Below are 18,918 nucleotides of genomic sequence, written 5' to 3'. Positions count from 1 at the left end.
CACATGGTTGGGATTGAGTAGCCCCCTGGAGGTAGCAGGAACAGAGCAGAGTCTGGACTGCCCACCCCTCCCCTGCGCCATCAGCTGCCGATTCTGACCGAAAACACAGCTCTGGATTTTCCCTCCAAGAACACTTGGGAGCTGGGACAGCTGCACCCTCTAGAGTTGCTCACAGCTGCCTGGAGGCCCCAGCCAAGGAGCTGGAGGGCAGGGATGGGAGGGGCGCCGAGGTCCACAGAGGCAGTGGAGCAGCTGGGCCCGAGTCTGGCAGCCCAGGCAGGTGCTCCTGGCCAAGCGATGCTTCCAGGGCTGCTTCCCCAGCACGGGTATCACAGGAAGCTGGGGCAGAGGGGCGATGGGGTCCCTCCTCACGGGCCCGGCCTCAGGCAGTCCAGGGGAGTCTCCATCCCAGAGCCTGCGGTGGGGTGGCCGCCCTCCTAGTTGGCGCCCTCAGGGCCACCTTCTTGTAAATCAGCATCAAGCCCCAGGTGACTTGCCTGCCATGTGGCCACCAGCAGCCCTGGGAGCCTGAGACCTTGGAGCCTGGACAGGCGGCCATTCTGCTGGCTCACTGGGGACCAGGCCCCAGAGCTCGTCCTTCCAGGCTCAATACGGGTCTTCTCTGTTACTGCCCCGTCTCAGCAGCCTTCAGAGCCCCCCAGCCCCCACCCCAGATCGCAGCCTCCTCGGTGCCTGGGGACCCTGGAGCTGGCCCAGAGGAAGGTTTGCCATCATCAGGTCGTGACGGAAGCCTCTTCTGGCCAAGCGCACAGTCGGATCATCTGTTTCTCAGCCAGGAGGTGCTGGAAAAAGTAATCATGTCAGAGCAGCTTCAGGTCCATCCATGAGTCCCAAAGTCTACCTGAAAGGATGGATACTGTGAAAACCAAGTGTGAAAAGCAGTAACTATTTTATATGAACCAGTAATGAGTGAACATTTAGGGAAAACATTATTGAACACTGCCCCACGGCACATCTCTCCCGTCTCCATGATACACGTGTTTGGCAGCTGGAGCAGGTGGTACCATGACAGGCTGTGACTAACCGTGGGCCTGCATTTAGTTCATCATCGACTTTAAAACTGGAAGATGGAGCAGACACTTATCCCTGTTCCTCCCACTAAGTGCAACCAAGATCCCTGGACGTTATACATAAAACAGGAAGACTGAAGGTGAGAGAAGAGAGCCACCAGCAGGGCCCTCGGGACGGAGCCACAGCCCCAAAATGGCGGTGATCGCCTAGGATTGCTTTCGGCCTCATTTTCTAGACTTGGAGGTGAGGAAACTGGAAACCCAGTAATGCCAGCAGATGCAGACAAGAAACACCTCAACAAAAATCTGCTCTCTCTGACTAAAGGGCCAGAAAAGAGCAGCCTAGCAAGACAGGAAATTTACAGAAAATAATCACCACTCCAGGCAACACCACAGAAAAAACCATGGCCCCACCCACACCAGCAAGGTATGGAGTAGGGAGCCTGGACTCTCCTCCAAACGGCTCACTGGGGTGCTACCAGAGGAGGCCAAATAGGAAGCTGAGATTTTCATCCAAGTGGGCAGGAAGGACCCCCCGCTTCTGTGGTATCAGTGGAGACCACAGGAGGAGCCTGGACTCCCCCAACCCCTGGCAGTACTGAAGGGCTCCTCCCCTCCAGAGTGGTATTACGTAATAGCTACCAGAAAGTCAGGACCTTCACCACCAGCCAGCCAGCAGTGACTAGGCCGCCACCCCCGCCATAGTCATGGAGGCCTAGTGCAGAGCCACGACTCCCACCCTACCCAGAAACAACAAGGAATACCCCCAATGCGTCCACTGGAGTTTTACCCCAACCCGGCAGGAGCAAGGCAATACCCCTGTCTCTACCAGCATGAGGTCAGAAGAAGTCATCTAAAGCAGAAGGTTTAAATAAGATCCAAAATCTCCTAATACACAAAATGTTCAGTTTTCAGTGGAAAAATTACTTATCACAGCAGGAAACAGGAAGACATTGAACTGGTGAAAAAGGGCAGTCGACAGATGATAGCACCAAGATGAGAGAGGTATTAGAGTGACTTCACAGAGATGTGAATGCAGCCGTCGAAAACGCATGCAGTAAGCAATTATGAACACAACTGATAAAAAATACAGCCTCAGCAAAGAAATAGGTTTTTTAAAGAACCAAATGAAAAGTTTAGAAGTGAAAAATATAACTGACACAAAACACTCGACATCTGAATGGCAAGGACAGAGGAAAGAATCAATAAACTTAAACATAGAAAGTACCCAGTGGGAACAAGTGAGAGGACATAGACGGGGAAAATCAGCAAGAGCCCCAGGGATCTGTGGGACTGAGACTGTAACAAAAGATCCAGAATTCATGTCATCAGAGTCCTAGGAGGAAGAGAGAGTGAGCTTTAGGGCTGAAAATGTACTTGGAGAAATAAGAACTGAAAACTTCCCAAATTTGGCAAAACGGACAAACCTACCGAGTCAATAAACTGAGCAAACCCTAAACAGGAAAAACCCAAAGAAATTCAAACCTAAACACATCAAAGTCAAATTTCTAAAAACCAGAGATAATAAAACATTGCCAGCCTGGCCAACATGGTGAAGTCTCGTCTCTACAAAAATAAAAAATGAGCGAGTATAGTGCCACACGCCTGTAATCCCAGCTACTCAGGAAGCTGAGCAGAATTGCTTGAACCTGGGAGGCACAGAGGTTGCAGTGAGCCGAGATCACACCATTGCCCTCCAGCCTGGGCAACAGAGCGAGACTCAATCTCAAAAGAAAAGACATGGGTAAATACAATAGACGTTCCTTCTCTTGAGTTCCAATCATGTTGGATGGTTAAGCAAAGGCTATAAAACTGTCTGAAGTAGTTCAAAGTTTATGTAGAGGAAGTAGTTAAGATAACTATAAATGGATGAGGGCAAATGGACATAGAGGTGAGGTTTCTATACTTAACTTGAAGTGGTAAAATGACATCAGTAGACTGTAAGTTATGTGCCGAGAACAGCCCGTAAAAAACAACCTATACTAAGAGATACACTGGAACACACTACTGACAAATCAAAATGGAATTCTAAAACACTTACATAACCCATAGGAAAGCAGGTTGGGAAAAACAAAGAAATCAGAAACAGAACAGATGGGAAGAAGTAAAATGACGGACTTTACATTCAACGTAAATGGTCTAAATAAGCCAATTAAGAGAGAAAGATTGGCCAGGTGCAGTGGCTCACTCCTGTCATGTCAGCACTTTGGGAGCTGAGGCAGGTGTATCACTTGAAGTCAGGAGTTCAAAATCAGCCTGGCCATCATGGCAAAACCCTCTCTTTACTAAAAATACAACAATTAGCCAGGCATGGTGGTGCATGCCTGTAATCCCAGCTACTCGGGAAGCTGAGGCTACAGGGACCCAAGACATGCCACTGCACTCCAGCCTGGGTGACACAACAAGACCCTATCTCAAAAAAAAAAAAAAAAGATAGTAACTTAAATATATGCATAATGAGCTTATGCCCTGATAAATGCAGCATAAGTTGAAAATGTAAGTCAAAAATGCGTTTAGTACACCTACCAGACATCCGTCGTAGCTCAGCCTAGCCTACTACCTTAAACGTGCTCAGAACACGTACAATTGACTACACTGGGCAAAATCACCTAGCACAGGCCTGTTTATATACAGTGTTGAATATGTCATTTACTGAATACTGTATGAAAGTGAAAACAGGATGGTTGTCTGGGCATTCACAGTGTGGTTTCTACCAAGTGCGTATCCCTCTCACCATTGTAAAGCTGAAAAACTGTCAGTGGAACTCTCATAAGTTAGGGACCCTCTGTATAGGCAGGTTGAACGTAAAAGGATAGAAAAAAATAGGTGACTATTAATGAAAATCAAGGATGCATTGTATTAACCTCAAAGTAGGCCTCAGTGCAAAAATTATTGGAGACAAAGACGGACAATGAGAAAAGAATCAACCTGCCAAACAGACGTAGCAATCCTAAGTGTGTGCACTAAGCACAGATCTGCAAAACGTGAAGAAAAAGAACTGAAAGGAGAGCTCGACAAATCAACAATTACGGCTGGATGTTTCAACACCCTTCTCTCAACAGTAGATAGAATAACTAGATGGAAATTCAGCAAGAACATAAAGGGGCACCATCATCGACAGGCAGGGCCTAATGATGTTTATAGAATATGCCACCCATTGCACTGAATGACCTGTCACATTTTCTGGGATGTAGTTAAACTAGTGATGAGAGAGAAAGCACCAAATGCATACATTAGAAAAGAGACGTGAGAGGTTAGAAAAGAGGAAGGCTCTTAAATCAATAATCTGACGTCAGCTGGGTGCCGTGGATGCATCTGTAGTCCCACCTACTCGGGAGGCTGAGGTGGGAGGACTGTGTGAACCCAGGACGTTAACACCAGCCTCTTGCCATCAGGCAGCACAGGAAGACCCCATCGCTTAAAAAATAATAATCTAGCTCAAGATCACATTAATAACTAGGAAAAAATTTAAAGCAAGGAGCAGTAAGAAAATAGTAAAAAGCAGAAAATGAAACTGAAAACAAACAATAGAGAAACTTATTGAAACAAAGAGATGGTTCTTTTAAAAGACCAATAAAATCAGCAACCCTCTAGTAAGAATAACGAAAGGAGAAGATACAATTGCCAATATCAAAAATGAAAAAAGAGGTTGGGTGTGGTGGCTCATGCCTGAAATCACTGCACTTTGGGAGGCCAAGGCGGGTGGATCAACTCAGGAATTCAAGACCAGCATGGCCAACGTTGTGAAACCCGGTCTCTATTAAAAATACAAAAACTTTGCTGGGCATGGTGGCGGGTGCCTGTAGTCCCAGCTACTTGGGAGGCTGAAACACGAGAATTGCTCGAGCCGAGACTGCAGCACTGCACTCCAGCCTGGGCAACACCACAGGATTCTGTCTCGAAACGAAAAAGAGATGTCATTACAGACCCTGCAATCTGAAAAGGATAATAAGTGACTACGACAAACATCTACATACATAAATTTTATAACTTGGACGAAATAGACCAATTTCTCAAAAAACACAAACTACCACAACTCACCTGGTATGAAATAATAATTTAAATAGCCCTATAACTAGAAATTGAATTTGTAATTTTAAACTCCAAAAAGAAATATCCAGGCTCAGATGGTTTCACTGGAGAATTCTAAGATTAATTTCCCAGAAAATTGAAGGAAAAGCATCAATTTATGTTTTATTTATTTATTTTTTGAGACAGGTTCTCACTCTGTCACCCAGGCTGGAGTGCAATGGCACAAACATGGCTCACTGCAGCCTCGACCTCCTGAGCTCAAATTATCCTCCCGCCTCAGCCTCCCAGGTAGCTGGGACCACAGGCCCACACCACCACGCCTCACTAATTTTTTTAGTTTTTGTAGAGACAGGATCTTGCCATGGTGCCCTGGCTGGTCCCAAACTCCTGGGCTCAGGCAGTCCTCCCACCTCAGCCTCCCAAAGTGCTGGGATTACAAGCATGAGCCACTGTACCCAGCCTCAATTTATTTTATGAAGCTAGTGGTTCTCTGATACCAAAACCACACAAAGATAATACAAGAAAATAATATTACAAGCCAATATCCCTCAGTGATATAGACACAAAATTTTTTAACAAAATATTACTAAATAGACTGGGCACAGTGGCTCACACTTGTAATCCCAACACTTTGGGAGGCCGAGGCGAGCAGATCACCTGAGGTCAGGAGTTCAAGACCAGCCTGGCCAACATGGTGAAACCCCGTCTTTGCTAAAAATACAAAAATTAGCCAGGCATGGTGGTGGGTGCCTATAATCCCAGCTACTCAGCAGGTGGAGGTTGCAGTAAGCAGAGATGGTGCCACTGCACTCCAGCCTCGGCAACAGAGTGAGACTCTGCCTCAAAAAAAAAAAATTACTAAATAGAATTTGGCAATATATAACAAAGAATTCTACACCATGACCAAGTAGGGATTATTCCAGGGATGAAGGTTGGTTCCGTATTTGAGAATCAGTTGATGAGATCCACACGTTACCAGCTACCGAAGATAACTCACACGATCACATCTGTCAGTGTGGGGAAGGCCCTTGACAAGTTTAACATCTATTCATGATTTAAACTTGGAAAAACAGAGAAGGAGAGGAACTTTCTCCGCTGGATAAAGAGCATCTGTACAAGCCCTGCAGCCAGCATTCTCCTCGAGGGGAAGGAATCACCCTTCACCATTCAGATCCGGAACAAGAAAGGACGCCTGCTCTAACCATCGGATCCGGCATGGTGCTGGAAGCACTGGGCACTGCAGTACGCAGCACAAGGAAAGAAAAGGCATGTCGATCACAAAGGAAGAAACGAAACTGCCTGTTTACAGATGATGTCGTTGTCTTTGTAGGAAATCCCAAGGCATCCACCAAAAACACTCCTAGAATTATGAAGCGAGGCCGGGCGCAGCGGCTCACACCTGCAATCCCAGCACTGTGGGAGGCCAAGGCAGGCCAATCACCTGAGGTTGGGAGTTCAAGATCAGCCTGACTAACATAGAGAAACCCCGTCTCTACTAAAAAAAAAATTCAAATTAGCCAGCCGTGGTGACGCATGCCTGTAATCCCAGCTACTCAGGAGGCTGAGGTAGGAGAATTGCTTGAACCGGGGAGGCAGAGGTTACAGTGAGCTGAGATTGCATCACTGCACTCCAGCCTGGGCGACAGAGTGAAACTCCATCTCAAAAGAAAAAATAAGTGAGTTCAGCAAAGTCAGAAGACACAAGATCAACCTAAATGATTCAATAGTATTCCTGTACGCTAGCAATGAACACACAGACACCTAAATTACATACGCAGAACCACTTAAAACCACTCCAAAAAGCGAAATACTTAGGTATAAACCTGACAAAACATGCACAGAACTTACATGCTGAAAACTCAGCAGTGCTGCTGAAAGACGTCAGCACACACCTAGAGACACGGCCGCGTTCGTGGGTTACAAGACACAACAACGTGGAGATGACAGGTCCTTCCAGATTGATGGACAGGTTTAATGCAATTCCTATTTTAAAAAACCCAGCAAGATGTGTTAATGGGTAAGGACAAGTCATCCCAAGTTTTCTATGGAAATGTAAAGGAGCGAAAATAGCTAAAACTATTTTGAAAGAGAACAAGGTGGAACGAATCAATCTACCCAGTTTCAAGACATAGAACTACAGCAGTCAACACAGTGTGGTATTGACAGAGGGACAGACATGCAATTCCATGGAACACAACAGAGAACCCACAAATACACCCAAACAAACATGCCCGGATGAGTTTTTTTTTACAAAAGCGCAAAAGCAATTCCATGGACAAAAACAAAATCTTCGACCCACGTCTCACCCCACACAAAAATAACTCAAAACGGATCCTGGACTTCAACGTAAAGCATAAGACAATCAACTTTGAGGGCCAGGCATGGTGGCCCACACCTGTAATCCCAGCACTTTGGGAGGCCAAGGTGGGCAGATTGCTTGAGCTCAGGAGTTTGAGACCAGCCTGAGCAACGTGGCAAAACCCCGTCTCTACTAAAAACACAAAAAATTAGCAGGGCCTGGTGGCACATGCCTGTAGTCCCAGCTACTCGGGAGGCTGAGGTGGGAGGATCACTTAAGCCTGGGAGGCAGAGGTTGCAGTGAGCCGAGATCACACCACCGCACTCCAGCCTGGGCAACAGAGCGAGAGCCCATCTCAAAAAAAAAAAAAAAACTTTCAGGAAAAAATAGAAGAAAATCTTTGGGATCTAGGGCCAGGCAGAGTCATTATACTTAATACTAAAAAGATGATCTGTAAAAGGAAAAATTGATTAATTGAAATTCATTAAAATTAAAAGCATTTGCTCCATAAAAAGACCCTGTTAAGAGAACAAAGATAATTTTTAAGCTACAGACAGAAAATATTTGCAAGCCACGTATCTGACAATAGTCTAAAATCTGGAATATGTAAAGAAGTTTCATAACTTAATACTAAAATAATCTTATTAGAAAATGAGCACAGACAGAAAGAGACATTTCACCAAAGAAGGTGCACAGATGGTAGATAAGCTCAGGAGAAATGCCTGTCATTACAGAAGCAAAAACCACCATGACACCACTGCACACCATCCGGTGCCATCACTGCACACCCATCCCGTGACATCACACACCCAACCCGTGACACCACTCACACCCATCCGGTGACACCACTGCACACCCATCCCGTGACACCAGACACCACTGCACACCCATCCCGTGACACATCACACACCCATCCCGTGACACCAGACACCACTGCACACCCATCCCGTGACACATCACACACCCATCCCGTGACACCACTGCACACCCATCCCGTGACACCACTGCACACCCATCCCGTGACACCACTCACACCCATCCCGAGACACCACTGCACACCCATCCCATGACACCACTGCACACCCATCAAAACGGCTGGAATAAAAGTAGCAACAACCCCACATGCCGGCAAAGATACCGAGAAATCGAGTCACTCGGCCGTTGCTGGGAGGGTAAAATGGCTCCTCAAAAACGACACCCGAAGTTGCAGTGGACTCAGCAGCTGCTTCCATGGACGTTTAAGCCAGAGAGTTGAAACCCAGGTTCACGCAGAAACCCGTGCAGAGGTTTACGGCAGCTGTAATAGACAAAAACTGCAAAGAGCTCAGCTGTCCTTCCACAAGAGAGCGACCGCACAAACTAGGGTGCGCTCACGCCGCAGACGCTGGTCAGCGACGAGGAGGAAGGAAGCCTCCATCACACGACCTGGCGGAACCTGAGAATCGGCATGAGAATCGCCTGCCCCGCTGGTACGTGCCGCAGGGTTCCACTCATTCTTGAAATCACACAAGGAGGCCGAAGGTCGGGGGGTGGTGTGGAAGGACACGGGGGTGCGGGCGTGGATGGGACCCGTGTCTGTGGCCTCAGTGTCAGGCCCTGGCTGGGATCCCTACTATAGCTGTGCAAGATGCCCAGCTGTTGCCTGTAGGGTCTATTTCAAAAGGGCTGGGAGATCCCCTATTTTCAACACTCTCAAGCCCTCCGGGGCGGTGCCATGGCCTTCTCGGGTACTTTGTCTGCAGGAATGAAATGCAACCCTTCAGGCCGCTGGGGCCTGGGGCCCCTTCCCACCAACCTGCCAGTTGGCACAGAGGGTTCTGACCCTTTCCAAAACCCTTTCCAAACTGCAGTTCCAGCTCTTGATGTCAGAGACCAGGCCCTGGGCCCGCTAGGCCTTGACCCTGTCCTGGGAAGAAGCAGAAAGCAAGAGCAGGAATTTGGGAAAGATGGGCAATCCCACTGCAGGAGGCCTTCCCAGGATCCCCACCCTCCCAGCCTCACTAAATGCAGGGTTTGGGAGAGGGTGGGCCTGCCTGGGGACTGCATTGCCCTAGCAAGGCCCAGGAGAGTGTGCAGGGACCATGCTGCCCGCACAGCCCAGCGCCCTCACGGCCGCACCCCAGCCTGTCCCTTCAGTCTGCTGCTGAGCTGCTCAGAGGTCGACCTTGGGGGTCCAGTGTAACTTCTCTGCCTGGCACCACCTGGCCTCAGTCCCCATGCTGGCCGCTGCCGTCCATATAGCCAAGGAAAACCATGGCAGCCTCAGGCCCAAGGGGTCCAGGAAAGACCCCTGGGGCCCAGGGCAGTGGGCAGTGCCCTCCTGGAGTGGACGGGAGCCACCAACTGCCAGCATCACCCTCAGTCTTGGCTGCCCGGGAGGTTTTCCAAAGGCCCGACCCCACTCCTCTTGGAGCTGCTGATCCCTCTCTCCCATCAGGCGCCTCAGGGACCCTCCTCCACCCAGAGGGTCTCCGTCTTCCCGGTTTTCCTGGCGTAATTCAGACTTGGGGAGAGAAGAATCATCATCTATCACACACCCAGACCCAAAGAGACTCAAAGCCAGGAGGAGCCGGGCGGACCCAGAGGCCCTTACCCTGCCAGCCTAAGGGGCATGGCCCAAGGTCTCCACCCCCAGCCCCCAGGGCACAGCTGTGTGCAGGTCACCAGAAGCCCCAAATAATGACAGCAGCCCAGACAGTCGGTACCGGGCCCTGGTGCAGTGTGAAGCCTCTGGCACCTGCCTGGGCTCATTCCAGGGGCCATGAGAGGGTCCTGTTATGGCTGCACCATCACACCCACCGGGCAGCTGGGGCCCAGCTCTGCCATGGATCCCAGCCAGGCAGCAGCCGCCCTGTGGGCTGAGAAGCTTCCGCTCCTGCTGCACAATTGCGAAGGGGCCTGGAGGGCCGGGAGCTTGTGACGGTGACAACTCCGCCTGGCGCCTCCTCCTCCGGGGCAGCCGAGCAACCCTGGACATGAGGGGGCTTCGTCCCACCCCCAGGAGAAAATGCCCAGTCCTCCGGGAGTCCAGTGAGGGCTTGCCAGCCAGGGACCAAGACCCAGTATGGCCTAAACCAGGCCTGGTCACCAGGGGTCAGCAGAGAGACCTGCCCGCTGCCCCGCTCCAGGGGAGATGGGGGTGGGGGCCTTCATGCCACTCGGGCATGACAGAGGAGAGCAGCCAGCCAGCATCTGCACGTCTCAGGCAGGGAAGGGCCTGAAGCTCTGGGAAGCAGAGGCTGCGCCCTCAGGAAACAGGTCCCGGCCTGGCTCCCTCACAGCCTCGGACTGCCCTGTGGACCGAAACCCCCAGGCACCTTGCGCCAGGACTGGCCTGATGGTGGAGACGCCACACCATGAGCAGTAGGTTCCTCTCCCCACCTTCCCAGGCGGGGGACACGTGGGGCTCAAACTGGGGCCTTGTGAACGGTCTCGGGCCTGCTCCGTGCCACCCTTGAAGCTCCTGGCCTTCCCCGGGCTGGTCCCTCTGCCCAGTGGGCCCTGCTGGGTCTCCTCTCCCGGAGCTGCCCCGCGTCCGCCCTTCCCCCTTGCTGCGCTGTTCACTGCTGAAGGTGCCGACTGGAACAGTTGCCCTGCCCGGGGTCTGCTGGGGGTCGGCCTGTGCTCAGGGTGGGGGCTCCTCATGCAGCCCCTCTGTCCGTGGGGGACCCCTGTGAGCAGCTGCAGCTCAGCAGCAGGCTGAGGAGCTGGGTGGGGGGCCGGCAGTCCCAGCAGGCCCTGGGCTGACACGTGCCCCCTTGCAGGTGGGTCCGAGGAGAGCACTACAGGTACAAGTTCAGCCGTCCTGGGGGCAGGCACGCCGCCGAGGGCAAGTGGTGGGTGCGGAAGAGGATCGGAGCCTACTTCCCTCCGCTCAGCCTGGAGGAGCTGAGGCCCTACTTCAGGGACCGTGGGTGGCCTCTGCCCGGGCCCCTCTAGACGTGCACCAGAAATAAAGGCCAAGACCCAGCCCCTCGGCGGCTCAGCAACGTCTGCCCTTCCCTGCGCCCAGCCCAAGCTGGGCATCGCCAAGAGAGACGTGGAGAGGAGAGCGGTGGGACCCAGCCCCCAGCACGGGGGTCCAGGGTGGGGTCTGCTGTCACACACTGTGGCGGCTCCCAGGCCCTGCCCACCTGGGGCCCCACATCCAGGCCAACCCTCGTCCCAGGCGCCAGCCTTCTCAGGGGGCTCTGATCTCCCATCCGTCCCACCCTCCTCCCAGAGGCCCAGCCTGGGGCTGTGCCGCCCACAGGAGTTGAGACAATGGCCATCCTGACACCTTCCACTACAGCCCTGACCATAGACCCAGCCAGGTAGCTCTTGGGGTCTCTAGCGTCCCAGGGACTGGTTTCTGTTCCCTCCTCAATGGTGTGTTCCCAGCCAGGTCCTGACCCTCAGAGCCGAGTCCCTGTCACGTCTGGGGCAGCCGAACCCTCGCCCCACAGGGACCTGGACACGCCCGGCCAGGATGTGGGGTTGGACGGGCCATTTTCTGTCCTATCCCTCATCTCCACCCCCGCCACAGCCTACACGCATCCCACACATGCAGGCACACACAAGGGCACACACAGCCTGTGCACACGTGTGTTCTTGGCCCGGTTTCATCCCCCCGTGACTGGTGTCTGTGAGGTGCAGATGGACACAGCGCACACCCAGACCCTCCACCAGGCTGTGACCTCGCTGCCTCTGAGGCCTTGACAAGGCCCCTCAATCGGAGGACAGCCGGCCGTGCACACTTTCATCATCGTCGGACAAACAGCGTCTACTGCACATTTTTCTTATTCTTAAGCCATAGCTATGGCATATTCTACTTTTCCTATTATACCATTTACCAGCTTACTCGAAAACACACTGTTTAAATGAAGAAGTTCTTGTACCTCCCTCCCCTTGGCGGTGGCCGTGCCCCCAGCCCACACTCTGATGCTGGGGCAGCGGGTGACCGAGCGGGAGCTTGATAGAGAGGTGAATGGGTGGTGCTTTGCCTGGCGACCCTTCCAGTGTCTGCTGCAGCAATACTTGGAGTAAATGGGAATGAGCGGGAGTGCCAGCCCTGCTGGAAGGAGGCAAAGCTCTGGGGCAATGTCCCCCACCCAGGACGCTGTGAGGCTGGGTCCCGGGAGAAGTCAGAAGTGGGCCCCACCATAGGACAGAGGCCCTCCCCTCTCCCCCAGCCTGGGGGGCGGTTCCCCCACCCACCCCTTCCCCCTGCCTCCATCCACGGCACCTGGAGCCATGATGCCCACGGCTGAGCCACTGTGGGGGGCCCCAGCGGGGACAACACGGTGGTTCAGGCCGAGGAGGCCGGCTGCGGTGGGCACAGTGTGGGTCTGTGTGGAGCCCCCCCTCGGCCTGCCCGGGGGGCAGCCAGCCCAGGTGCCAACAGAGGGCCCGTGTTCCAGCTCCCAGGGAAACAGGGCGCCCTGTGTCTGTGGAGGGACAGACAGGGCCTCAGAGGGACGCGCCAGGAGCCAGCAAGTCTGCCGGAGCGACCACGCGGAGCTGTCGGCCACAGGGGCCTGGGCGGCCCTTCCCGGGGGGCTGTCCCAGGGACTCTGCTGTTGGTGGGGCCCAGCCCTGTGGCACAGCTCAGGGGCGGACATCTCAGGCAGCGGCAGTTGTGGGAACCCGAGGGATCCATCGCCTAGGAAAGGCTGGTGCCACGGGGTGCCCCTGCCCAGCCTCTGCAAGGGGGAGACCTGAGGAGCCAACAGCCCTCCATGCCCCCTGCCCGGAACCCTCCCGTGCGGCTGTCCTCCCCATAGTGGGTCCCGCATCCCACAGCCCCTCCTCCCGGGCTCCTTCACCCCGCTCCAGGCTCCTCTTGTCCCAGGGCAGCTGTGTACCACTGGTCTCCCGGGGACCCCGTAGTGGGGCTGCAGGTCCTGGTCGAGGGGGGCAGGGCAGGAGCCCACAGCAGGAGTGACTGGGCACCCCGTTCATGGGACCCACAGCCCAGAGACTCCGCAGCACTGTCCTGGGACCACGGGAAGGGCCTGCAAGAGCCCTGGAGCAGACACCCTCATCCTCCGTTGGGGATGGCAGCTGTGACTTCCCAGGGGACCTGGGGGCGGGGTCACAGGGCATGTGGGGTCAAGTCACACAGCATGAAGTGGACCAGGGCCGTCATTAAGCGAACAGTTTGTGGTGTGGAGTGCACTTCCAAGGCCGTGCATCCACCTCCCCTCCATCCAGCCCATTTCCATCTTCCAGACAGAGCCCCTAGCCCCAGGGAATCCATTTCACGCCTCTGTGGGTCCCTGTTCGGGACGCTTCATATAAACGGAATCACGGCCCTCAGCCCTCCCATCGGGCATGTCAGCTTCTTCCCTCACGTCTGAACTCTCCACAGAGTCTGTGCGAGACGCCCAGCCCCCGGCTGCCTGTGTTCTGTGTGACAGAGGGTCCCACCTGCCGGTGTGGGGCAATGGGGCCAGTGGCCCCCACACGTGTCAGGCCGATGCCTGTGGTCAGGAAGTCCCCTGGGGGCGGAGGCCTGGGCATCTGAAGGGGTGCTCAGGGGGTGGGAGTCATGGTGTGATCTGCCCTCCCCATCTCGGCCAGCCTCGGGGGCCTGTCACTGTGGAAGGCAGGTCTGCTACCACCTCTGGGTACCCCACCAAGGTCACAAAAATAGGGGGGCCCCTGGACCCAGCTGGGGGCCCCGAGGACCCACTCCATGGAGCCCTTGGCTCTGACCCGTGAGTGTCCAGCCCTGCTCAGGGAGACCCCCTCAGCCAGCAGGCAGAGGAGCCCTAATGGTGGGGGTCCAGTCTCTGGATCCAGGTTCCCAGAGACGTCCACTCACCTGGGGCGGACAGGTGACCTGAGGTCGGGTTGTGACAGCCTCGGCTGGAGTGGAGCCTGCACCCTCTGCAGACCCAGAGTCCGTCACACCTGACCCTTCCAAGGCTGGGTTCCCCTCACCTCATCAGTCTTTGGCAGATAGTCCCAAGGCCTCACCACACTGAGCCCATCTCCCCCAAATGTCTGGGGCCCCTGTGTGATCAGGGCCGTGGGGCCTTTACACTAGCAACCAGTGCCAGCACCCACACGGCAACCCCCTGGCTCTCCAGGGCCTGCTCTGCGCCCTGACACCAAGCTGCCCCGGTCCCGCACCAGGCCCTCAGTGTGGGTCTGCTGGGTCAACTGTGGGCCTGGGGGAAGGGAGAGGCACCCTGGAGTCCCCAGAGCAGCCTCCCTGGCTGGGTCAGGCCCTCAGCCATTCTCACTGCAGCTTGGAGGTCTCAGACTGCCCAGGTCCTCATCTGAGCAGGAAGGTTTGGGAGAATGGCGGCTTTGGAGCTTTAGATCAGCAACACACAAGAATACCACAGACGGCGGCAGCTGGCCCACAGTGGCAGAAAAGAAAGCTTCCTCGTCAAAACAGTATCGCAGCAGCATGGAGACCTAGAGATAAACGGGGCATAGTAACCATCCGAGAAATCGTCCCACATGCGGCCAGGTACCGTCCAATGAGAACAACAAGAGAAATCGTCCCACACACACGGCCAGGTACTGTCCAATGAGAACAACCCGAGAAATCATCCCACACGCGGCCAGGTACCGTCCGACGAGAACCCGAGAAATTGTCCTACACACAGCTAGGTACCTTCCGACGACAACGGCCAGAGAAATCGTCTCACATGTGGCCAAGTACCATCCGACGACAACAACCCGATAAATCGTCCCACACACGTGGCCAGGTACCTTCCAATGAGAACAACCTGAGAAATCGTCCCACACACGCGGCCAGGTACCCTCTGACGAGAACAACACGAGAAATCATCCCACATGCAGCCACGTACCCTCTGACAAGAACAGCCCGAGAAATCGTCCCATACGCAGCCACGTACCTTCCAACGAGAACAGCCCGAGAAATCGTCCCACACGTGGCCAGGTACCATCTGATGAGAACAACCCGAGAAATCGTCCCACACGCGGCCAGGTACCATCCGACGAGAACAACCCGAGAAATCGTACCCCACGCGGCCAGGTACCATCCGACAAGAACAGCCCGAGAAATCGTCCCATACGCAGCCACGTACCTTCCAACGAGAACAGCCCGAGAAATCGTCCCACACGTGGCCAGGTACCATCCGATGAGAACAACCTGAGAAATCGTCCCACACGCGGCCAGGTACCTTCCAATGAGAACAACCTGAGAAATCGTCCCACACACGCGGCCAGGTACCTTCCAATGAGAACAACCTGAGAAATCGTCCCACACACGCGGCCAGGTACCCTCTGACTAGAACAACCAGAGAAATCATCCAACATGCAGCCACGTACCCTCTGACGAGAACAGCCCGAGAAATCGTCCCACACGCGGCCAGGTACCATCTGATGAGAACAACCCGAGAAATCGTCCCACACGCAGCCAGGTACCTTCCAACGAGAACAACCCGAGAAATCATCCCCCACGCAGCCAGGTACCATCCGAGGAGAACAACCCGAGAAATCGTCCCCCACGCAGCCAGGTACCATCCGAGGAGAACAACCCGAGAAATCGTCCCCCACGCAGCCAGGTACCATCCGAGGAGAACAACCCGAGAAATCGTCCCCCACGCAGCCAGGTACCATCCGAGGAGAACAACCCAAGAAATCGTCCCCCATGCGGCCAGGTACCATCCGAGGAGAACAACCCGAGAAATCGTCCCACACGCGGCCAGGTACCATCCGAGGAGAACAACCCGAGAAATCGTCCCACACGCGGCCAGGTACCATCCGAGGAGAACAACCCGAGAAATCGTCCCACACACGGCCAGGTACCGTCCAATGAGAACGACCAGGTACCTTCCGACAAGAACAACCAGGTACCTTCCAACGAAAATGACCCGAGAAATCGTCCCACATGCAGCCACGTACCTTCCAATGAGAACAACCCGAGAAATCATCCCACACACGGCCACGTACCTTCCGACGAGAACAACCAGTACCTTCCGACGAGAACAACCCAAGAAATCATTCCACACATGCAACCAGGTACCTTCTGACAACAACGACCCAAGAAATCGTCCCACACGCAGCCAGGTACCTTCCAACGAGGACGACCAGGTGCCTTCCGACAAGAACAACCAGGCACCTTCCAACGAGAACAACCAGGTACCTTCCAACAAGAATGACCCAAGAAATTGTCCTACACGTGGCCTGGTACCTTCCGACAAAGGCTCTGAGACCATTCAATGGGAAGAGGACAGTCTTTTCAGCAAATGGTACTGGGAAAGCTTTATCTCCACATGCAAAATAATAAATGAAGCTGGCCCCTTACCTAACAGCATACACAAAAATTAACCCAAAAAACATAGGATGAAACACCTAAATGTAAGAGCTAAAACTGTAAGACTCAGAATAAAACCTGGGAAAATCTTAAGGACATTGGATTTGGCAGTGATTTCTTGGATATGACACCAACAGCACCAGCAACAACACAGAAAATAAATTGGACTTCATCAAAATTTGACATTTCTGGCCGGGTACAGTGGCTCACACCTGTAATCCCAGCACTCTGGGAGGCCAAGGCAGGCGGATCACCTGAAGTCGGGAGTTTGAGACCAGCCTGGCCAACATGGTGAAACCCCGTCTGTGCCAAAAATACAAAAATTAGCCTGGCATGGCAGGCACCTGTAGTCCCAGCTACTAGGGAGGCTGAGGCAGGAGAATCGCTTGAACCCGGGAGGCAGATGTTGCAGTGAGCTGAGACCGTACCACTGCACTCCAGCCTGGGCAATAGAGTAATATTCTGTCTTTAAAAAAAAAAAAAACAGTGGCTATAAATGAGACTGCAGAGCTGCCCCGGGCTGCTGTCTGTGGAAGCCCTGCCCTGCGGGAGCAGCCACAGCTGTAACCCCACCTCTGAAGTAAAGCTGTTTCCTTCCACCTCTGGCTCGCCCTTGAATTCTTTCCTGGGCAAAGCCAAGAACCCTCTCGGACTAAGCTCCTCTTTCGGGCTCGTCTGCCATGCATCAGAATGATGTGGCCACGTGGAGACTGTCTGGGGGTTCCTCGAAATGTTCAGTGTAGACGGATGACCACATGACCCCGCAACTCCACGTCTGCATGTAGACCCGGGAGAGCGGGAAATGGGGACCTGGGTGTGCTTGCACCGGAACGTTTGCAGCAGCCCAGAGGTGGGGACAGCCCAGATGAACAGACCAGGTGTGCTCACCCATGAGCATTACGCAGCCGCAAAGAGGAGCGAGGCCCCGACACTCAGATGAGCCTTGAGAACCTGATGCCCAGTGAACCCGCCAGACACAGAGGGCACCAGTCCTGCGATGCCGCCTCTGGAACGTCCAGAACAGGGAAACCCACAGAGACGCTGGGCAGGGAGAAGGTGGACGGCTCTCGGGGCTGCTGGCAGGAACAGGGAGAGCGGGCGTGACGGCTCACAGGTCCAGAAGGTTCTCTGGCGGGTGATGAAAGTATCTGGAATTAGGTAGAGATACCGGTTGTGCGTGTGGCCAATGTGTTACGTGCACCACACTGCTGACCTTTAAGTGGTTAATTTTATGTAAATGTCAACTTCACCTCAATGTTTTGAAATACAGCAAAGCAAAGCAGAGTGTCTTAAGCGTCCTGAGACCCTGGGCCTCCCTGCTTCAGGGCCCAGACCCTCACCCTGCCAGAAGGTCCAGTGGGGCTCAGGGTGCCAGGCAGGGAACGCGCTTCGCTCCTTCTCTGTGGCGTGCATGGGGCTGGAGCCGCTTAAGACCAAGGCTCAGTGCGCCTGGATGCTGGTTAACCCGAAAGTGCCGCACGGAGCCACCAGTGGTCCCACAAGCTCTGATGATGGCGGCAGTCGCGGACATGCAAACTTCGATTCACTGAGGACCACGCGAGCAAATGACAGGTGATGCCGGCAGTTCTCAGCCCACTGCTGCCTGGACAGCTTGCCCCTGACGCCGCGAGCCAGGCTGCCCACCCAGCCCGCACCTGGGCCCACCTGGCGCTTAGCAAATGGCCTTCCCACACCAGGCTGGTGTCTTTCCGCACCACCCAGTGTTCACCTGGGCTCCCACACACCAGCAAGAGGCAGCAAGCAGGCACCTCCCTCCCATCTTGCTCCAAGCACTGTGTGCGGGAGGGACGGAAACCTCTGGGCGCTGGGAAGAAGCACCCCATGCACTAGGCAGGGGAAGGCTGGGGGTCCTCCGTGCCCACCCCCAGGTCTGAGCGCATTGGGGAACCCGGGGCACCGGGAGGGTTTGCAGACAGTGCCACCCTCCCTGCAGGGCTGCGGCCACCTTACTCTGCCTGGGCGGCCTGGCCGGGGACCACAGCTGACCCGCTGAGTCTGGGTTGGTGGCTCACCATTCTAGGGTCTACACCTGAGCCAGTGTGGTCTATACCTGCCCAGGTCATACCACACTGTCCAAACTGTTACAGCTTTCAAACCAGCCCTGGACTGGCCGTCATAGCCGCCGTGATTGTCGTTGGCCCATTGCTGGAAGCAAGTTGGTGGAAGCTTCCGTCAGCTCTGATGGTTGGTGTGCAGACAGATGGCGGGCCACAGCATCCTTTCCTCCCCTCCCTGAGCCTCTTTTTCTTCTTGGGTGG

At 54.3% G+C, this 18,918-nt stretch overlaps 1 protein-coding gene across 12 annotated transcripts in view; it reads left to right on the top strand.

Moving 5' to 3' along the window:
• LMF1 (lipase maturation factor 1) overlaps positions 1-12,211 on the top strand; it is a 132,514-nt gene extending 120,303 nt beyond the window's left edge. For 8 of the 12 annotated variants that reach the window (XR_010152527.1, XM_024349687.3, XM_024349686.3 and 5 more), the window contains one exon: positions 11,127-12,211. Coding sequence is in view for 9 of the 12 variants with exons in the window: in XM_024349687.3 (XP_024205455.2) it covers positions 11,127-11,301 (175 nt within the window). In the remaining 3 variants the exon portion in view is untranslated. Of the gene's footprint in view, positions 1-642; positions 7,312-9,799; positions 10,726-11,126 lie in introns of those variants that run through there. The other 4 variants (XR_010152528.1, XM_024349685.3, XR_010152526.1 and 1 more) reach the window with 3 other exon arrangements.
• The last annotated feature ends 6,707 nt before the right edge of the window (positions 12,212-18,918 follow it).

The sequence above is a fragment of the Pan troglodytes genome, chromosome 18, assembly GCF_028858775.2.
Source record: "Pan troglodytes isolate AG18354 chromosome 18, NHGRI_mPanTro3-v2.0_pri, whole genome shotgun sequence".
Lineage (NCBI taxonomy): Eukaryota > Metazoa > Chordata > Mammalia > Primates > Hominidae > Pan > Pan troglodytes.
This window is presented reverse-complemented; position numbering and strand designations above follow the sequence as displayed.